This window comes from Gopherus flavomarginatus, chromosome 17 (assembly GCF_025201925.1).
Source record: "Gopherus flavomarginatus isolate rGopFla2 chromosome 17, rGopFla2.mat.asm, whole genome shotgun sequence".
NCBI lineage: Eukaryota > Metazoa > Chordata > Testudines > Testudinidae > Gopherus > Gopherus flavomarginatus.
Genome location: NC_066633.1, coordinates 12520939 through 12536032, shown reverse-complemented (window position 1 = coordinate 12536032; position 15094 = coordinate 12520939). Strand labels below are relative to the sequence as shown.

General features: G+C 43.1%; 1 protein-coding gene across 5 annotated transcripts in view; it reads left to right on the top strand.

Annotated features, from left to right (window-relative positions):
- The window catches only part of MIGA2 (mitoguardin 2), a 34500-nt gene extending 19702 nt beyond the window's left edge, over positions 1-14798 (top strand). For 4 of the 5 annotated variants that reach the window (XM_050926195.1, XM_050926197.1, XM_050926194.1 and 1 more), the window contains exons 5-16: positions 2494-2611; positions 3878-4011; positions 5771-5885; positions 6591-6691; positions 7160-7275; positions 7797-7869; positions 8878-8964; positions 9724-9822; positions 10488-10622; positions 11605-11658; positions 12889-13005; positions 13793-14798. In XM_050926195.1, the coding sequence (XP_050782152.1) occupies positions 2494-2611; positions 3878-4011; positions 5771-5885; positions 6591-6691; positions 7160-7275; positions 7797-7869; positions 8878-8964; positions 9724-9822; positions 10488-10622; positions 11605-11658; positions 12889-13005; positions 13793-13993 (1350 nt within the window). In that variant the 3' untranslated portion in view covers positions 13994-14798. Of the gene's footprint in view, positions 1-2108; positions 2349-2493; positions 2612-3877; positions 4012-5770; positions 5886-6590; positions 6692-7159; positions 7276-7796; positions 7870-8877; positions 8965-9723; positions 9823-10487; positions 10623-11604; positions 11659-12888; positions 13006-13792 lie in introns of those variants that run through there. The other variant, XM_050926199.1, reaches the window with a different exon arrangement.
- Positions 14799-15094: the final 296 nt, after the last annotated feature.

Genomic DNA, 15094 nt, shown 5'->3' with positions numbered 1-15094 from the left:
GGTCCAGCTCCATGCAGGAATGAGAGAGGCTGGGGAGGCAGCTCCACGCAGGGGTAATATGCCCAGTGCTCACCCTACCACAGCTCCTGTGATCAGCCTGGCCAGGAGGCAGGGTCTCAAGGGGGCAGGGTGGCAGGGCCCTGTGGAGACAGAGAGGAGGCACAGGGGGCCAGTGTTCTAGCTTGTGGAGGGGGGGGCTAAGGGTTAATGTCTCTTTCACCTGAAGCACCTGACCAGAGGACCAATCAGGAAACTGGATTTTTTCAACTTTGGGTGGAGGGAATTGAGTGTCTAAGGTCTTTGTTTTCTGGCTGCCTGCTTGCTCTGAGCTTTGGAGAAGTAGTTCTACTTTCTAGTCTTCTGTTTCTAAGTGTAAGGACAAAGAGATCAGATAGTAAGTTCTATGGTTTCTTTTCTTTGGTATTTGCATGAATATAAGTGCTGGAGTGCTTTGATTTGTATTCTTTTTGAATAAGGCTGTTTATTCAATATTCTTTTAAGCAATTGACCCTGTGTTGTATCATCTAATACAGAGAGAACATTTGTACTTATTTTTCTTTCTTTTTATATAAAGCTTTCTTTTAAGACCTGTTGGAGTTTTTCTTTACTTCAGGGAAATTGAGTCTGTACTCACCAGGGAATTGGTGGGAGGAAGGAATCGGGGAAATCTGTGTGTTGGATTGCTAGCCTGATTTTTGCATTCCCTCTGGGGGGAATAGGAAAGTACTTTTGTTTCCAGGATTGGGAACCGAGAGGGAGATTCACTCTGTTTGGGTTCACAGAGCTTGTGTCTGTGTATCTCTCCAGGAGCACCTGGAGGGGGGAAGGGAAAAAGGATTATTTCCCTTTGTTGTGAGACTCAAGGGATTTGGGTCTTGGGGTCCCCAGGGAAGGTTTTTCAGGGGGACCAGAGTGCCCCAAAACACTCTAATTTTTTGGGTGGTGGCAGCAGGTACCAGGTCCAAGCTGGTAACTAAGCTTGGAGGTTTTCATGCTAACCCCCAGATTTTGGACGCTAAGGTCCAAATCTGGGACTAAGGTTATTACAGGGGTCCCCTGGGCATGAGCCCATTTGGTAATCCACCACTCCCCACATAGGAACATTTGATTGGAAAGAACAGAATGGAGTGAATCTCACAGGCACAAGTTCTCTCTGTATTTTTCACTGATAATCTGCTCTCTCTTTTGTTTGCAATTGCTTCCCATCTATTGCCTTCCCCTTTAAGTGCGGCTTGGGGCCACCATTTATTTACCTGCAGTCCCTTCCCCTTCTTGTAGCAACCATCCTGGTGTCCTCCTTGTTTCTCTCGTCCCCTTTCTTCATCGTCCTTGCCAGCATTCCAGGCAAGCATGCTAAGGATGTGTCTGTACTTTGAGCTCAGAGGGATTCCCACCTCAAGGACATATACCTATACAGTCAAATTTAAGCTATGCTTAAGTACAGTTGTGGAAATGAACTTGGAACAACCACAGGTCAGACAGCATGTGTGAACAAAATGTGTTCGGTCTTCTAGCCTAGGTCAGTACCAGCAGTAAATCATGTTCTTTAAGCCTTGTTATTCCATAGTTTGGCCCATCACACTGAGAAGCCAAACTATTGCCATGTTTTAAACCAGTTCAGTAGAACAATTCCCTAGCCCATAGTAACCAGGGCCAATGACCCAGACTAGATCTTGGACCCTCCAGAGATGGAGCCAATCATATGTGCCTATGGTTTCTGATGGGTACATATTTGGGGTGGCTAGCCCCTCCCTCTGCAGCTACACTCTGTTGTTAGCACACTAGCTTGATCCCGGCTAGTGCAGGTCTCTCCCCTTAAGCTGAGGAATCACCCATCCCAGCTCAAAGTGTAGACGTACTCCAGAGTGAGCTTGGCTTGTCATTGCTTTGTAAGCCAGTGAGTGGGGTCAAGCAGAGAATATTGTACAAACACTGCTTTCTTATGTATGATTAAAGAGGTTATCATGCTTCTGGCTGGAGGAGGGTGATAGTCTTTGCCTTGTGAATGGATTTTGTCTGTTGTGTTAGGACTTGGCCCGAAGCATTAGCGCCTTCTGCAGCTCCCTGTGAAGTAGCTCCTGAGCATCAATGTCTTGCACTAAACTTTATGGACATGGAGAACTAGGATGGATTTGGATTGCATAGCACCGCTATCCCTTCCATCTACATCTTCAGTATTATCACCTTGGAAAAGCAAGAGAATACTAAAAACAAGCCTGAAAATTGCAGGAGAGACTGAGGCCATGACTACGCTATGGGCACTACACCAGCACAGCTACAACCCTCATAGCTATGCCGCCATAGTTTAGCTGTTTCCTACAGAGACAAAGGGTTTTCCATCGCTGTAGGTAATTCACCTCCCTGAGCACCAGTAGCTAGGATGATGGACGCATTTTCCCATCAACCTAGCCGCGTCTACACCATATGTCTACATCATACTTGAAGGAAGTTCTAAAAGGAGCTGCTGTTCGTTCTTCTCTCTTCACTGGATAGATAGTGGCTGTGAACTCTTCACGCCCAACACCAGCATCTGCAGGGCCCTGGGAGACGAGAGCGATGGAAGATCATGGAGCCGCTGGCGACTCTAGTGCTGAAAACCTCTATATTCAAGGTAAACAAAAATTAACCTTAGCATGGAAGAATAATCCCTTATGTTGTGAGAGTAGGAGTTCTGTCTCCATGTTCATTCGGTCCTTGCCCGACCAACAGATATGAACACTGTCTCCTCCTGTGCTTAACATCAGCACTGTTCCACCAACAAACTGTCGTTCACCTGGAGAAACCAATTTCCTCACCTTGGATGAGGAATAGTGATGGTTTCATTGAATCCTAACCCAAATGAGACAACCTCTATAAGGGAAAGAAATATCTGTTCCTTCCTTGTACAGTAACTCCTCAATTAACGTTATAGTTATGTTCCTGAAAACTGCAACTTTAAGCGAAATGATGTTAAGCAAATCCAATTTCCCCATAAGAATTAATGTAAATGAGGGGGGTTAGGTTCCAGGGAAATTTTTTTCACCAGACAAAAGACTATATTATATATATATACACACACACAGAGTATAAGTTTTAAACAAACAATTTAATAGTGGTGCACAGTGATGATGATTGTGAAGCTTGGTTGAGGTTGAGGAGTCAGAGTGCGGGATATTTCCCTTACTGCTAAATGATGAACTAGCAATTGGCTGAACCCTCAAGGGTTAACTCTCTCACTCTGCAAGGCAGCAGGAATGGAGGGAGATATGGCATTTCCCTTAAGTACATTGCCTTGTTAATTAGATCAGCTTGCTGAGACCTGCTCTATGGAAGATGAGGTAAGTAGGGTGCAGGAACAGGGGAGAGGGGGACACCCTGACATTAGCTCCCCTCTTCCTTCCCTGGCACAGCAAGCAGGAGTCTCGGGGAACAGATCTAAGGCAGGGGCAGGAGCAGCATATGGCAGCGGGAGGAGGGACACAGCTGAACTGCAGGCAGCTGCTGCACAGGGAACTTAGGGGAGTGGGGAGCTGATAGGGGGGCTGCCGGTCCACCCTGGTTCCAAGCCCCCACCAGCTAGCTGCAACAGGCTGCTCTTCCTGCAAGCAGTAGACAAAGCTGGCGGCTGCCAAACAGACGTTATAAAGGGAGCATTACACAACTTTAAACGAGCATGTTCCCTAACTGATCAGCAACGAAACAATGTTTACTGGGACAACTTTAAGTGCGGAGTTACTGTATTCTATTGGTTTAGGCTGAAAATGGGTTTAGGATGAGACTTCACTCTTCTCTTGAATACTGTACCTCACAAATGAGCAAGACATCTGATTGGTTGCTACATCCTTATGCGGTATAAGTGACTCTGATTTCACTGCTTATGTTATGTTGCATTGCCCAGGGATGGAGCTATTTGAGGAGGCACTGCAGAAGTGGGAGCAGGCATTGACCATAAGGCAGAGAAACAACACTAGCACTCCAGTTTCTTGGGACAACACAAAACATGAAGAAACTGTGTCTGAGGAGTTGCCTGAGGTACGTACCAATCTCTCCTCTGCATTATCCAGCTAGTGAACATTGGTGAGGGCCAGATTGGATGGGAGAAGGGGAGGTCATCAGTAGGAGACTAAACATTGAAAAGAAAGTTTGGAGGATGCTTCTCCAACATGTTTGGCTAAATCTTTTTCCTAGTGAGTTTTCCACCAAGTGTAAACTCAGTGACTTATGCCAGAAGATTCTTTGTCAAACTTCAGAGTTAGTTATTGCTAGGAAAAGAACACAGCAGGGCAACCTGTGTGGCCTAGTGGCTATGACACTGCATTGGGACTCAAGAGACTTGGATTCAAGTCCTGGCTCCACCACTGCTTTGCTCAGTATCTTTATGCAAATCACTTCCCTCTTTGTGCCTCAGTTTCCTGATCTGGAAAATAGGGATAATATTGCTCTTTGTAAAGCACTTTGAGATCCACAGATGAAAAGTGTTAAGAGCTCTGTATTACTAATTATTATTAAATACAGCAACAAACTAGGTTAAGAATAGTTTGTCTGGCCCAATGTTATTTCTCTTTTTAATGCCTTTAAAATGGAAGGTCTAGCTAGATTGGTTGCTGAGATTGTACTGAGCTTTTCCATTTCAGTACAGTTAACTAGTTGCATATTTGTCTTACTAGAGGAAAACAAATTTGTGAGGCTGGACAACTATCTCAGCCATTAGAGAAAGGGAAAATTAAGAGAAAATATGTGCCAAAATACTCACTTAGAAGAAGAGAGTTGCCGGCTTATCCAGTCACCTATAAAATGGACAGTCTAAGGCTGCAACTGGCTGTCTCCCCCAGATTTAAAGGATCAACTTCCATAGGAGGGAGCATGCTGGGAAAGGCTCTTACAAAAGGGTGCACCCAAAGTAGAAAAGTTTAGTGGTGACTAAATAGCTAAAGAGATAGCACCTGCAGGTAATGAGAGAAGCTAAATTATGAACTCTGTAGAAGTTAGGGATATTGATGTGATACCCTGAGATTCTTATAAAACAGAACCTGGTGTCTTCATTATGTGGGATGTTTATCTTTTGTGTTCTATTATGTTTATGCAAGTCAAATTTGGATTCTTTTTTATATTTGCTGTGTGTGCTTGAAGTGTCCCCTTGTGTTTCTGCAGCTAAATTGAGAGTTGCTTCATAATCAAAACAGATCTGATAGTTTTATTTAACTCTTCTAGCTGAGGGCTTGGATCTCTATGAAAGTGAAGATCTAAGCAAAGTATAATGAAGGTAGACATTGTATGAGCTTTTCTTTCACCCACTCACTGATGTTACACAACTGTGCTAACAGCAGACTTCACTCCTGTCTAATAACATACTGAAGCTGATCTGCATTATTTTGGAGTCTGGCCTGTGAACAGAGCAAACTAATGCAGGCTTTATGGAATGAACAAACCTTTACTTGAGACTAGACTGAGTTAACTGAATTCTTCTTTGTGACTAATAGCCCATTATATCTGTTTCTGCAGGTGGTAGGCTAATGTACTATTTCCTGTTAAATGGATAAAACAGCAGAAGGAAAAAGTTGTAATTTGGAGTAGATTGCATACAAACGGCCCTGGTTTTATTGCAAGTTTAACCTGAAGTGAATCTTTAATTAGTTTAGTTCATTAACTTAACTATAATTGGTAAATCATAACTGTTGATGCAAAATTTCACTTCAGTAGTTTGCTATAAGCATCTGTAACAGTGATCAATTGTGCTATGTCAGCAGCACAATTAGCTATTGAGGGATAGTGTCTGCTTATGTTTAAGCAGGAGTCCCAGAAAAAGGAGTTTGCAGAGAAGCTTGAATCTCTCTTGCACCGGGCATATCACCTTCAGGAAGAATTTGGGTCAACACTCCCTTTGGACAGCATGCTGCTAGACCTGGGTAAGGCGGGCCTGGAAATCAGCTATAGGTGCAGCCATGAGAATACGCGACAGCCACGCCAGGGAGTAGAACTGAGCTCTATAGGGACTTAATAGGAAACGAGTATCAAGCCTTTCCGTGAAATTCTAATGTTTTATTTGCCGAGGCCTCAACAAGTTCCTTCTAGCAGGATAGGGGTGGCTGGTAGAACAGAGTTTGAGTGTAATGGTGTTGTAGGATGGACAGATAAGGAGATAACACCTTAACTCATGTGCAGCCTGTGAACACCAACAGTGGAAACATGCCATGCATTGTAGTCTACCAGCTGCTAGTCCCAGGTTTCAAATTGTCTTTGCCTGCTAGACTGAGGAAACTAATGAATCTAGCTCTGACACCATTTTTCTTTTCCTAGTAGTAGATAAGAGTTGATGGGAGAAAGACTTAAAGAAGAATAGTTTTTCAGTGGAAAATAGTATTTGAACTAGGAAGCCACTGGCTTAGCTCCATATTATTTCTTAATAGACCTCGTGTACCATGTGTCTCTCTCCTGAAGGCCAGCCAAATCTCTTTAGTTGAGAATGTCAAGGAAGTGACAGGAATTTCAAGATGGCCACAAAGGGGCACGACTGCCACATAAAGACTTGCATATAGGGAGAAGCGTGCTGGGAGGGAGGAATGGAGTTTTAGAGATGCAGGGCTAAACAAACTTTTTTCTGCCCCCTCCAGAGAGAACTCTCATGCTTCCCCTGACAGATGAGTCACTGAGACTTCGGACAGATGATGAAGACAGTTTGACTTCTGAGGACTCCTTCTTTTCCGCTGCAGAGGTGACTCAAACTCTATCCTATGTAAAGTTTGAGTCCCAATGCAGCAAATTAAGTAATGTTCGATTACTTAAACCAATCGAACATTACTTAATTTGCTGCATTGGGAACTTGCCCATGTTGGTGGTTCTGCCGTGTTCCTAATGCTGGGGAGAGTATGAAGATGGTCATGTGTTTTTCATCTAGCAGCATGTAGTAATAGCTAGACAAGAACTGTAAAAGCAGCTGCAGCACCTGCTAATATGGCTTGTACTACAGATGTAGTAGAAGGAGGAATTGGGCCATGCTGGGGCTAAGGAAGTTGTGATCCAATCAGAATGGGAGTTCCAGTAATGTCTGAATGTCTTGGTGTGAAATGGCGCATACCAATGCCTTCTCAAACTGATGGACTCTAATCTCTTGTTTCTGAAGTCCAGGATTTGCACAGATATAACAAAAATTTTCTTCTGACCTCTTCTGCTTTCTCTGCAGCTCATCGACTCCCTCCAGATTGGGAAAATACCTTTTCAGCTTTCCAAGCCAGTAGCTGCATATGAAGAAGCTCTACAGTTAGTGAAAGAAGGGAGCGTTTCATGCAGAACACTAAGGTGAGGTGCTAAAAGGAGTCTTCAGTCCATAGGACAAGACTCCTTTGGCTAGAGGTATGAACTCCTCAGGTTACTTAGTAGGGGCTTGGCACTGGGGTTAGAATACCATCTTGAGAGAGAAGTTTTTTAGCACCTTCTCTGCTGGCTTGGAAATTCCAAGGGGGTTTTAACTAGCCCAAGACTTCAGATGCTGCTTGGGTTTCTTTAACTTGATTCAGGCTGGATACATCCTGATACTGTGAGAAGCACTCTTAAGATTACTAGTTTCCTGGGGCAGTGAGCTACAGCACCTTTCACCTCTAGGTTGTTGGCTCAAATCTAGCCATGGAATGTAATGATCAAAATGACTATCTGAAAGTGGCTCTGTGGTTTACATGAAAGGAGCTAGTGGTTTCAGTTAGTGCCCAGTGAGATTTTCAAAGGGGCCTAAGGGAATTAGGAGCCCAAATTAGGAACTTGGTCTGTTCTCTTCAGACTTGTTTTGTTACTGGAGTTTGTAAGATCCTGCTTTCCTCTCTTAGGACAGAGCTTCTAGGCTGCTACCATGATCAGGATTTCCTGGCAAAGCTCCATTGTGTCAGGCAGGCCTTCCAGGTAGGAATTTTCTAGCTATCAGAACTCTGTTGCATCTGTACTTGAGAGGCTTCCTGACTGTTAGAATACATGTCACTTCCGGTATCTGTCCTTGTGAATTAAAAGGGTCTGTCAAGCCTGTCCTAGACGCTGAAGTCCTCCACTTCTACAGTAAATCACAGAAAGCAACAGAGCAAACTTACCTTATCCTACACCTTCCCCAAAACATGTTTCAATCCTTACTCTAGGAGTGAGAAGATGGTTCAGGCTCTGTGCCCATTCAAGATGTGGCTTTGTAGCCAAGATAGACTCCAGATTTACATATAGCAGTTCTTATAATAAAGTTCTTGGCTATTTGGGAACTGTCTGGAGACTACCAAACTTATTTCACCCAGGCTGCTTGACAGCCTCCAATGGTAATTGGCCTGGAGTTGTACCTGTGACCTAGGAGTGAAAGGCTTTCTATCCTCAGCCATCCAGTCCCCAGAATAATATCTTTAGACTGAAGGTGACTATGTACCTCCCAGATCCTTGCATCATTATAGTTCAAGAGCTCACATACTTTTTTTTTTAATTCTTGCCACTCCCAGACTTTTCCAGCATTCTATGCCTATTTCCTACAGGAAGGAAGGGTTTTACTTCATCTTCACCCTGTGGCCTTTTGTTTTGCTTTTGTGCCCCTCCCCTTTTTAAGTCTGAGCACTGTGATGATCCTCTTTCCAGCCAGGGAGCACTAGATACTTTTTCTTTAGGCCATCTCTGAATAATCAGTCATTGACATGAGGAGTTGCTGAGTGACTCGAAGACATTAGATTCACTAGGAGCACAGGCTTCACAGAGCTCATTGTCTTGGGCTGAATAGATTCCACTATTTAAATTCATGTCTGCTTTCAGGCCATGGAAAAAGTGAGATCCACATTTGCTTGTTTCACTAGTGTAAGAACTCTCCTGTTGTCTCCTGTCTCTACCATTGTGGAATAAGGATTTTTGTTTACCTAATCAGTGAAAGATTCTTTGGTCTCTTTATAGGTCGTTCTGAAGGATGAGAGCAACCAGTTGTTTTTTGGAGAGGTTGGAAAGCAGATGGTGACAGGACTAATCACAAAGGCTGAGAAGGTAGGAGGGCATGTTAGTGGGAGATAACTCAGTTGCACCTTGTATGAGCAAAGGTGCACTTCATAGACACAATTATTCAATCCCAATTTCTAACCAATCCGTGTGATTTTCCCCTTCCCCTGTCTGTACTGTGATCACCCACTTGAAAGAGAAAAAACAGTTCCCATGTTTGCCCTCTCTTCACTGGTTCTTCCTGGGAGAAGCTCTGTATGCAACCTCCTCTCCAAAGCCACCATCACTGATGATGTGGTTCATTAGTGGGAATGGCTTCCAGGGGGCTCCCAGCTGACACCCATTGGGAGGGAGGGGGAAGGGGAATCAGGCACTCTGTTCAGTGCATCTGTTCTGCAGAGGTCAATGAATGGGAATCTTTTTAATGTGGCTTTTATTCATTAAACCAACCTCTAGAGCAATAAGACTATGCTGCCTTGCTAATGTATGAGTGGTAGCTTCTTACTGGAATCAATTAGTCACCTATAAGGATGTCTGCGCAGGTACTTGTATAGCTTTCATCAAAGTATCCAAGTGCATACAACATACAGGCTTCAAGTGGTGGTGGCCTTGTGGCCACCACACCTTCCAGAAATAAAATCCTTCTCTTTCCTCAAAGGATCGTTGGCCAGAAAATGGAGCCAGTACTTATGTGTAAATCATTTTGACATATTCAGATCAACAGGCTAGAGAAATGCCTAATAGTAACTTGAAACTGTGTACTGCTTCTAATTGTTCCCATTGTCTCATTTCTCGGTTCTCATGAAGAACCCCAAAGGTTTTCTGGAAAGCTATGAGGAGATGCTACATTACGCACTGAAGCAAGACACCTGGCCAACCACTCAGCGGGAGCTGGAAGGACGAGGGGTTTGTAGAGGAACTCTCTCTAGAAAGATAGAGCAGAAATGAAAGCCTGAAACAATGTACTGGAAGGATCCAACAGTGAACAGGAGTTCTAAGTAAATGTGTTGGTGCTCACCACTTGGTATCACTGGACCCCAGAGCTACTGCAGTTAACTTGCAATATTTTGCAGTAGTTTATGGGAGGGGAAACTCCAGCTCTTAACACCAGGACGTTAAACTGTGGCAAGTAAAAAATACCCAATATTCCAACTTTCTCTTGAAATGGCTTTGTAGGTAGGCCTGTAACACTGTGGTTAGGGAAAATACCCATCCAGAGCTGTAGCTGCCTTCAGTATAACTTAATACAACAATGAAAATATGACTCATGAATTCTTTCTGAACCTGTTTCTCCTGAGTGACAATACTACAGTTGTAAAGTTTGTAGCTGTATTTAATTTCATTTGGTTTTGAATCTGCTTATCCTTAACACAAGACTAGCAGGGCAAATGCTTGCTGGTATAAACTTCAAACCATTGAACTGAAATCAGTGGAGTTGTGCCCACTTACACCACTGGTCAATTTGGCCCTTTTTGTAAGTAAAGAATTCAGAATCCATTTCTCAATGGTCCCTCTTTGGTCTGCGTTCCTTTCTATAAGCTCTTGTCTGTGACTCATCTGTTCTCTGGCAGGTGGTGTGCATGAATTTCTTTGATATTGTGCTGGACTTCATTCTCATGGATGCTTTTGAGGACCTAGAGAACCCTCCCTCCTCTGTCCTAGCCGTCCTGCGCAACCGCTGGCTCTCAGACAGCTTCAAGGAGACGGTGTGTTTAAATGGTGGTCCTTGTTCCAAATGGCTCTTTCTTTCATTATTTTAAGGACAAAAAAAAGAATCTGGCTTTCTGATTACACACAAGTCTCTTAAAGGAACAATCCTATTTTTCTGTCCCTCTAGCCAATACATGAATTGGCCTGTCTCTTGATAGATCTGAGTAATTTATAGGGAATCTGGGTTGGCTCTAGCAGGTTCATTCCTGTAGCAGTTATTCTCTGTAATAGCATTATGTTAAAGAATAATGTGTGTAGACAACAGACACTCAGTCATCACCTTCCTAGTTGTTAAGGAAATAACACTTTCCTGTACTTTGCAGCTGGGAGGGTGGGGGCTCAGTGTCTACTGCTTTGCAGGTCTTTCTCCATTGGAGACCCTATCAAAGTGAACCCTGAGTATTAATGCATTTCTTAGAACTAGCTGTCCTGCATACCTTAGACTGTCTAATTGGCTGCGGGTGCCCAAAAAAGCGTATCTGTTTAGAAACCATGGCATTCTTACTGAAGTTCCTATGATTCTGGTTTCCAATCTTGCTTATTTAAAAGCAAATCTCAATATTCCATATTAACTGCCTACAATACTATACAGTAGCAATGACCACAGACATCATAAGTTAATAATGTTTTCCCTTTTACATGGGCTGTTTCATTGCTGGTGAAGTGATGGACTAAAATTCTGTTTATGATCTGCATTCTGGAGTAGCTGGGGGCCTCCTTCAGTGGATGGTATTAGGGGTATTCATAAGCACTGTGGCTGGTCTGGAATGGATTTGAAGTGACCAAACATGCTTTCAATTTACATAAGTTTAATTTAGGGTCCCTGCTAAATTCCAATCTGCCACCTGGTAAAGGGCTGCAGAATGGTGGGAACAAATAATGCTCTAGGCCATAGTGATGGCAATATATTGGTAAGTTGCATCCTGTTCTCTGGAAAGGCTCAAATCATTAAATGATGTTGAGTTTTTTTAATTTCAGGCCCTAGCAACTGCCTGCTGGTCAGTTCTGAAAGCAAAGAGGAGGCTTTTAATGGTAAGTAAGACATAAAAATAAGGTGTTGTGGGTGAAGGTGTGAGAGAGATGGCGGTGAGAGATACTGAGGAGGGAAGGAAGAAACACAAGGCACCTCGTTGTCACCAAGATGTGATCTGGGCCCTGGTGAAGCACGAATCTAGATGAAATGTTTGCAAGAATAGACTAAATTGCCCTATTACCCATATCTGAAACAGCAGGAGTCCACTGACACCTTTGCTGAAGGGACCTCCCAGATACCAAGGCACTCTTCCTGAAGTTCCTATGATTCTAGGTTCCAGTCTTGCTTATTTAAAAGCAAATCTCAATATTCCATATTCACTGCCTACAATACTATAGTAATGGCCACAGACTCCAAGTTAATAGTGGTTTCCCTTTTATGTGGGCTGTTTCTTTTTTGATGAAGTGATGGGCTAAGGCCACTTACCTGCAACCCTGCTGGCAGCATTGCTAGCTGGTTGGCTGATTAGATTTTGCCCACTGTATTTCCCCTTTTCACTAACTGTGTTGCTTTCCAAACATACCCTGTCATCACAGATGAGCCTAGGAGACTGAGAGTCAGGATCTCATGAGTTCTAATCTAATCCAGTTCTGTCACTCACTCCCTGGTCTCTGTGAAGTCATTTAAATACAGTATACACATAATCAGTCAGTAAATGAGGATAATGCCTACTTCACAGGGGTGATGCAAGGCTTAACTAACATTTGTAAAATGCCTTGAAGGTGTAACTATTAAGTACTTGTGCTGTCATGTGGAAGCACCTCCAGGTCCCTGCTGTAGTACGAAAAATCATTCAGACCACAGGGGACTTAAATTACTTCATCCAATTTCTTAAAGACCATGAAGGTTGCCTGATAGCTGAAGGACTCTTGCGGGCCTCAGTTGTCTTGTACTACTTTCTCCATCGAAGGGCAGTTTAAAAACAGCAAGATATAGAAGTCCCGTAAGATCTGAAAGTATCTGAATGATGGGTGTCTAACTTTGCAAGAGGGGTGGCTGAATAAGTCTCTTTTGTAGCTTCTCTTCCCAACTTCAAACTCTTAAATGCAGCCCTTTCTGAGGTGGACTGTGGCAGCTGTTTTAGCAGTATGTGGTAACATAGCAGTGCCTTGTCGTGCTCAGGACATATGCATTTCAATTATCAGATGAGGATGCCTAATGTAAAGTGGATTAGCTTGTAAATTCTCTGTAGGAGCAAAGGTGAGATCTGGATTTCTTTCCCATGACAGGTACCAGATGGCTTTATCTCTCATTTCTACTCCGTATCGGAGCACGTCAGTCCTGTTCTAGCCTTTGGTTTTCTGGGGCCCAAACAGCAGCTGTCTGAGGTCTGTGGTTTCTTCAAGGTAAGCTGGCCTTCTGTAGCAACCTTCTTTATATATTCACTCCATCTTCTGGCTCTAATCTATGACCATGTATTCATTGAAGGGCCTCTGTTGGAGTAATACTAAGGAACTTGACTTAGTACAATCTGGTTTAAGTCTTTGCTTTTTTTTAAATCAGCAGCCTGCATGATAAGATTTATAAGAATTCTTATTAGAACTTGCTATTAACTATGCTGCTCCTGTAAGAACATGCAAAATGAGACACTGGACAAAATCTGTAACTTCAGAATAAATTAAGGATACCCATGTATATATTCCATTTTAATGTATTTCTTATCAACTCAGAGGTCAGCCAGAAGCTTAACATCATGTGGGACCCATATTTTATCTTAAATTCTAAATGTCTCTGTTCTTTCTAGATTCTTATTTGACTCTGCCTAATGTGGAACTTTTTTCTTAAATTTTAAGATTACAACACATTTGCCATGAGAGAGTACCACAGAGCCCGATCACATTCCTGACTCCAGGGACCCTGCTCTGTGCTCCCTCTCACCCCCGTTTTCTTCAAGGGATGTCAGTCTTTGTCTCCTAAAACAAAATTTCCTACCTCACAGGAAACTGGCAGGGTTGCTTTAGCAAGAGAGTTGATACAGTCTGAAAGAGACCCTTTGTGTGTCCGATGGGGAAACTTGCAGAATCCTAGATGGAATATACTCTCCTAGGGCTAGGCAACTGACATGTCTCTGCTTGACTTTGGGTATGGTGGGGGCACATTTCCTTACTATAAACATTCCCCCTCTTTTTGCAGCACCAGATAGTGCACTATTTGAAGGACATGTTTGACCTGGACAATGTGAGATACACAACAGTGCAGTTGCTGGCAGAAGACATTCTGCAGCTGTCACGGCGGCGCAGTGAGATCCTCCTGGGATATTTGAGTAGTGAGACGACCCCAGAGATGAATGGGACACTGTCCAGTGAAAATGGACCCCTAGAGGAGCTCAACTAATATTCAATTAGGGGAGAAAATCCATTTTCTTAAAAGACCTTTTTCTAAGAGGTAGCTATACCACCTGTTGTGGTAATCAGTGGCAACAAAACTAATTCATCCCCTGACATCACTGGACCTGCCCAGAATTACTACTTTTTATAGCCAGTAATGTTGGCTGGAATAGCTCCAGGACTACTCAGAGGCTTATGATTTGAACTTCCTCTTGTCTATACCACCTATTCTATTTTTTTTAACAATCTTTTAGTTGTGACAAACTGCCTGGGCCCAAGATCCTACCCTCCTGCATTGCAAGGGACAGCAGACAAGCTGAACTATGTGTTCTTTGAGAGCAGATCCCTGATACTTGCAGGGTGTGGGTGGGTAGGTAAAATGGTGACAAGAGTCTCGCCTTGGCTCTTACCACCTCTTTGATTGAGAAGGTATTTTTAAAAGTGACTTCTCTGCCATGTCTCTCTGGACATGACTGCTGATTTTAACTTATACATTTTATGGTATACAATGCTACTTTCAGATATGATGGAGAGGAAGAGAAATAATTGTTTCCTGTGGGGAGGAAAAATGCTTCTGTAAAGCACTGAAGACTAAAGAATGGAAGTAAAACATAGATTTTGTAATGACAGACGCTGGAAGGGAGTTTGTCCTTCATCTCTATGTTGTGTTGCTTTTGTGAACTAGACCCTTTCACTGGGGTTCTCGTTGAGATACCATTGCAGCCTATAATATTCAGAATGAGAATGGTGATTGTAGAAAGGGGTTGGACTTGTATCCTGATTATGCATGCATAAATACTTCCTCTAATATACATCAGAGTGCCTTGCTGTATTTCAGAATTAGCCAATAATAATCAGTCTCTTTCACTGGATGAGTATCGCAGGGTCTAAAATACATAGGTGGAGGAAGGATGTGTAAGATGGCACCTCCTGCTGTTACTTGTAAATGAGCAGAGTGGGAGTTTAGCTATGAAATGCAGACGGTATTACATGGTGCAGTTATTTAAAGAGCTGCGATTGTGGGTGAAGCTGCTGGAGGGAAGCTCTTAAATTTCTAGTTTCACCACATTAAAACAATGTAGTGTTTTTTTACAGTTCTCTATGGAAT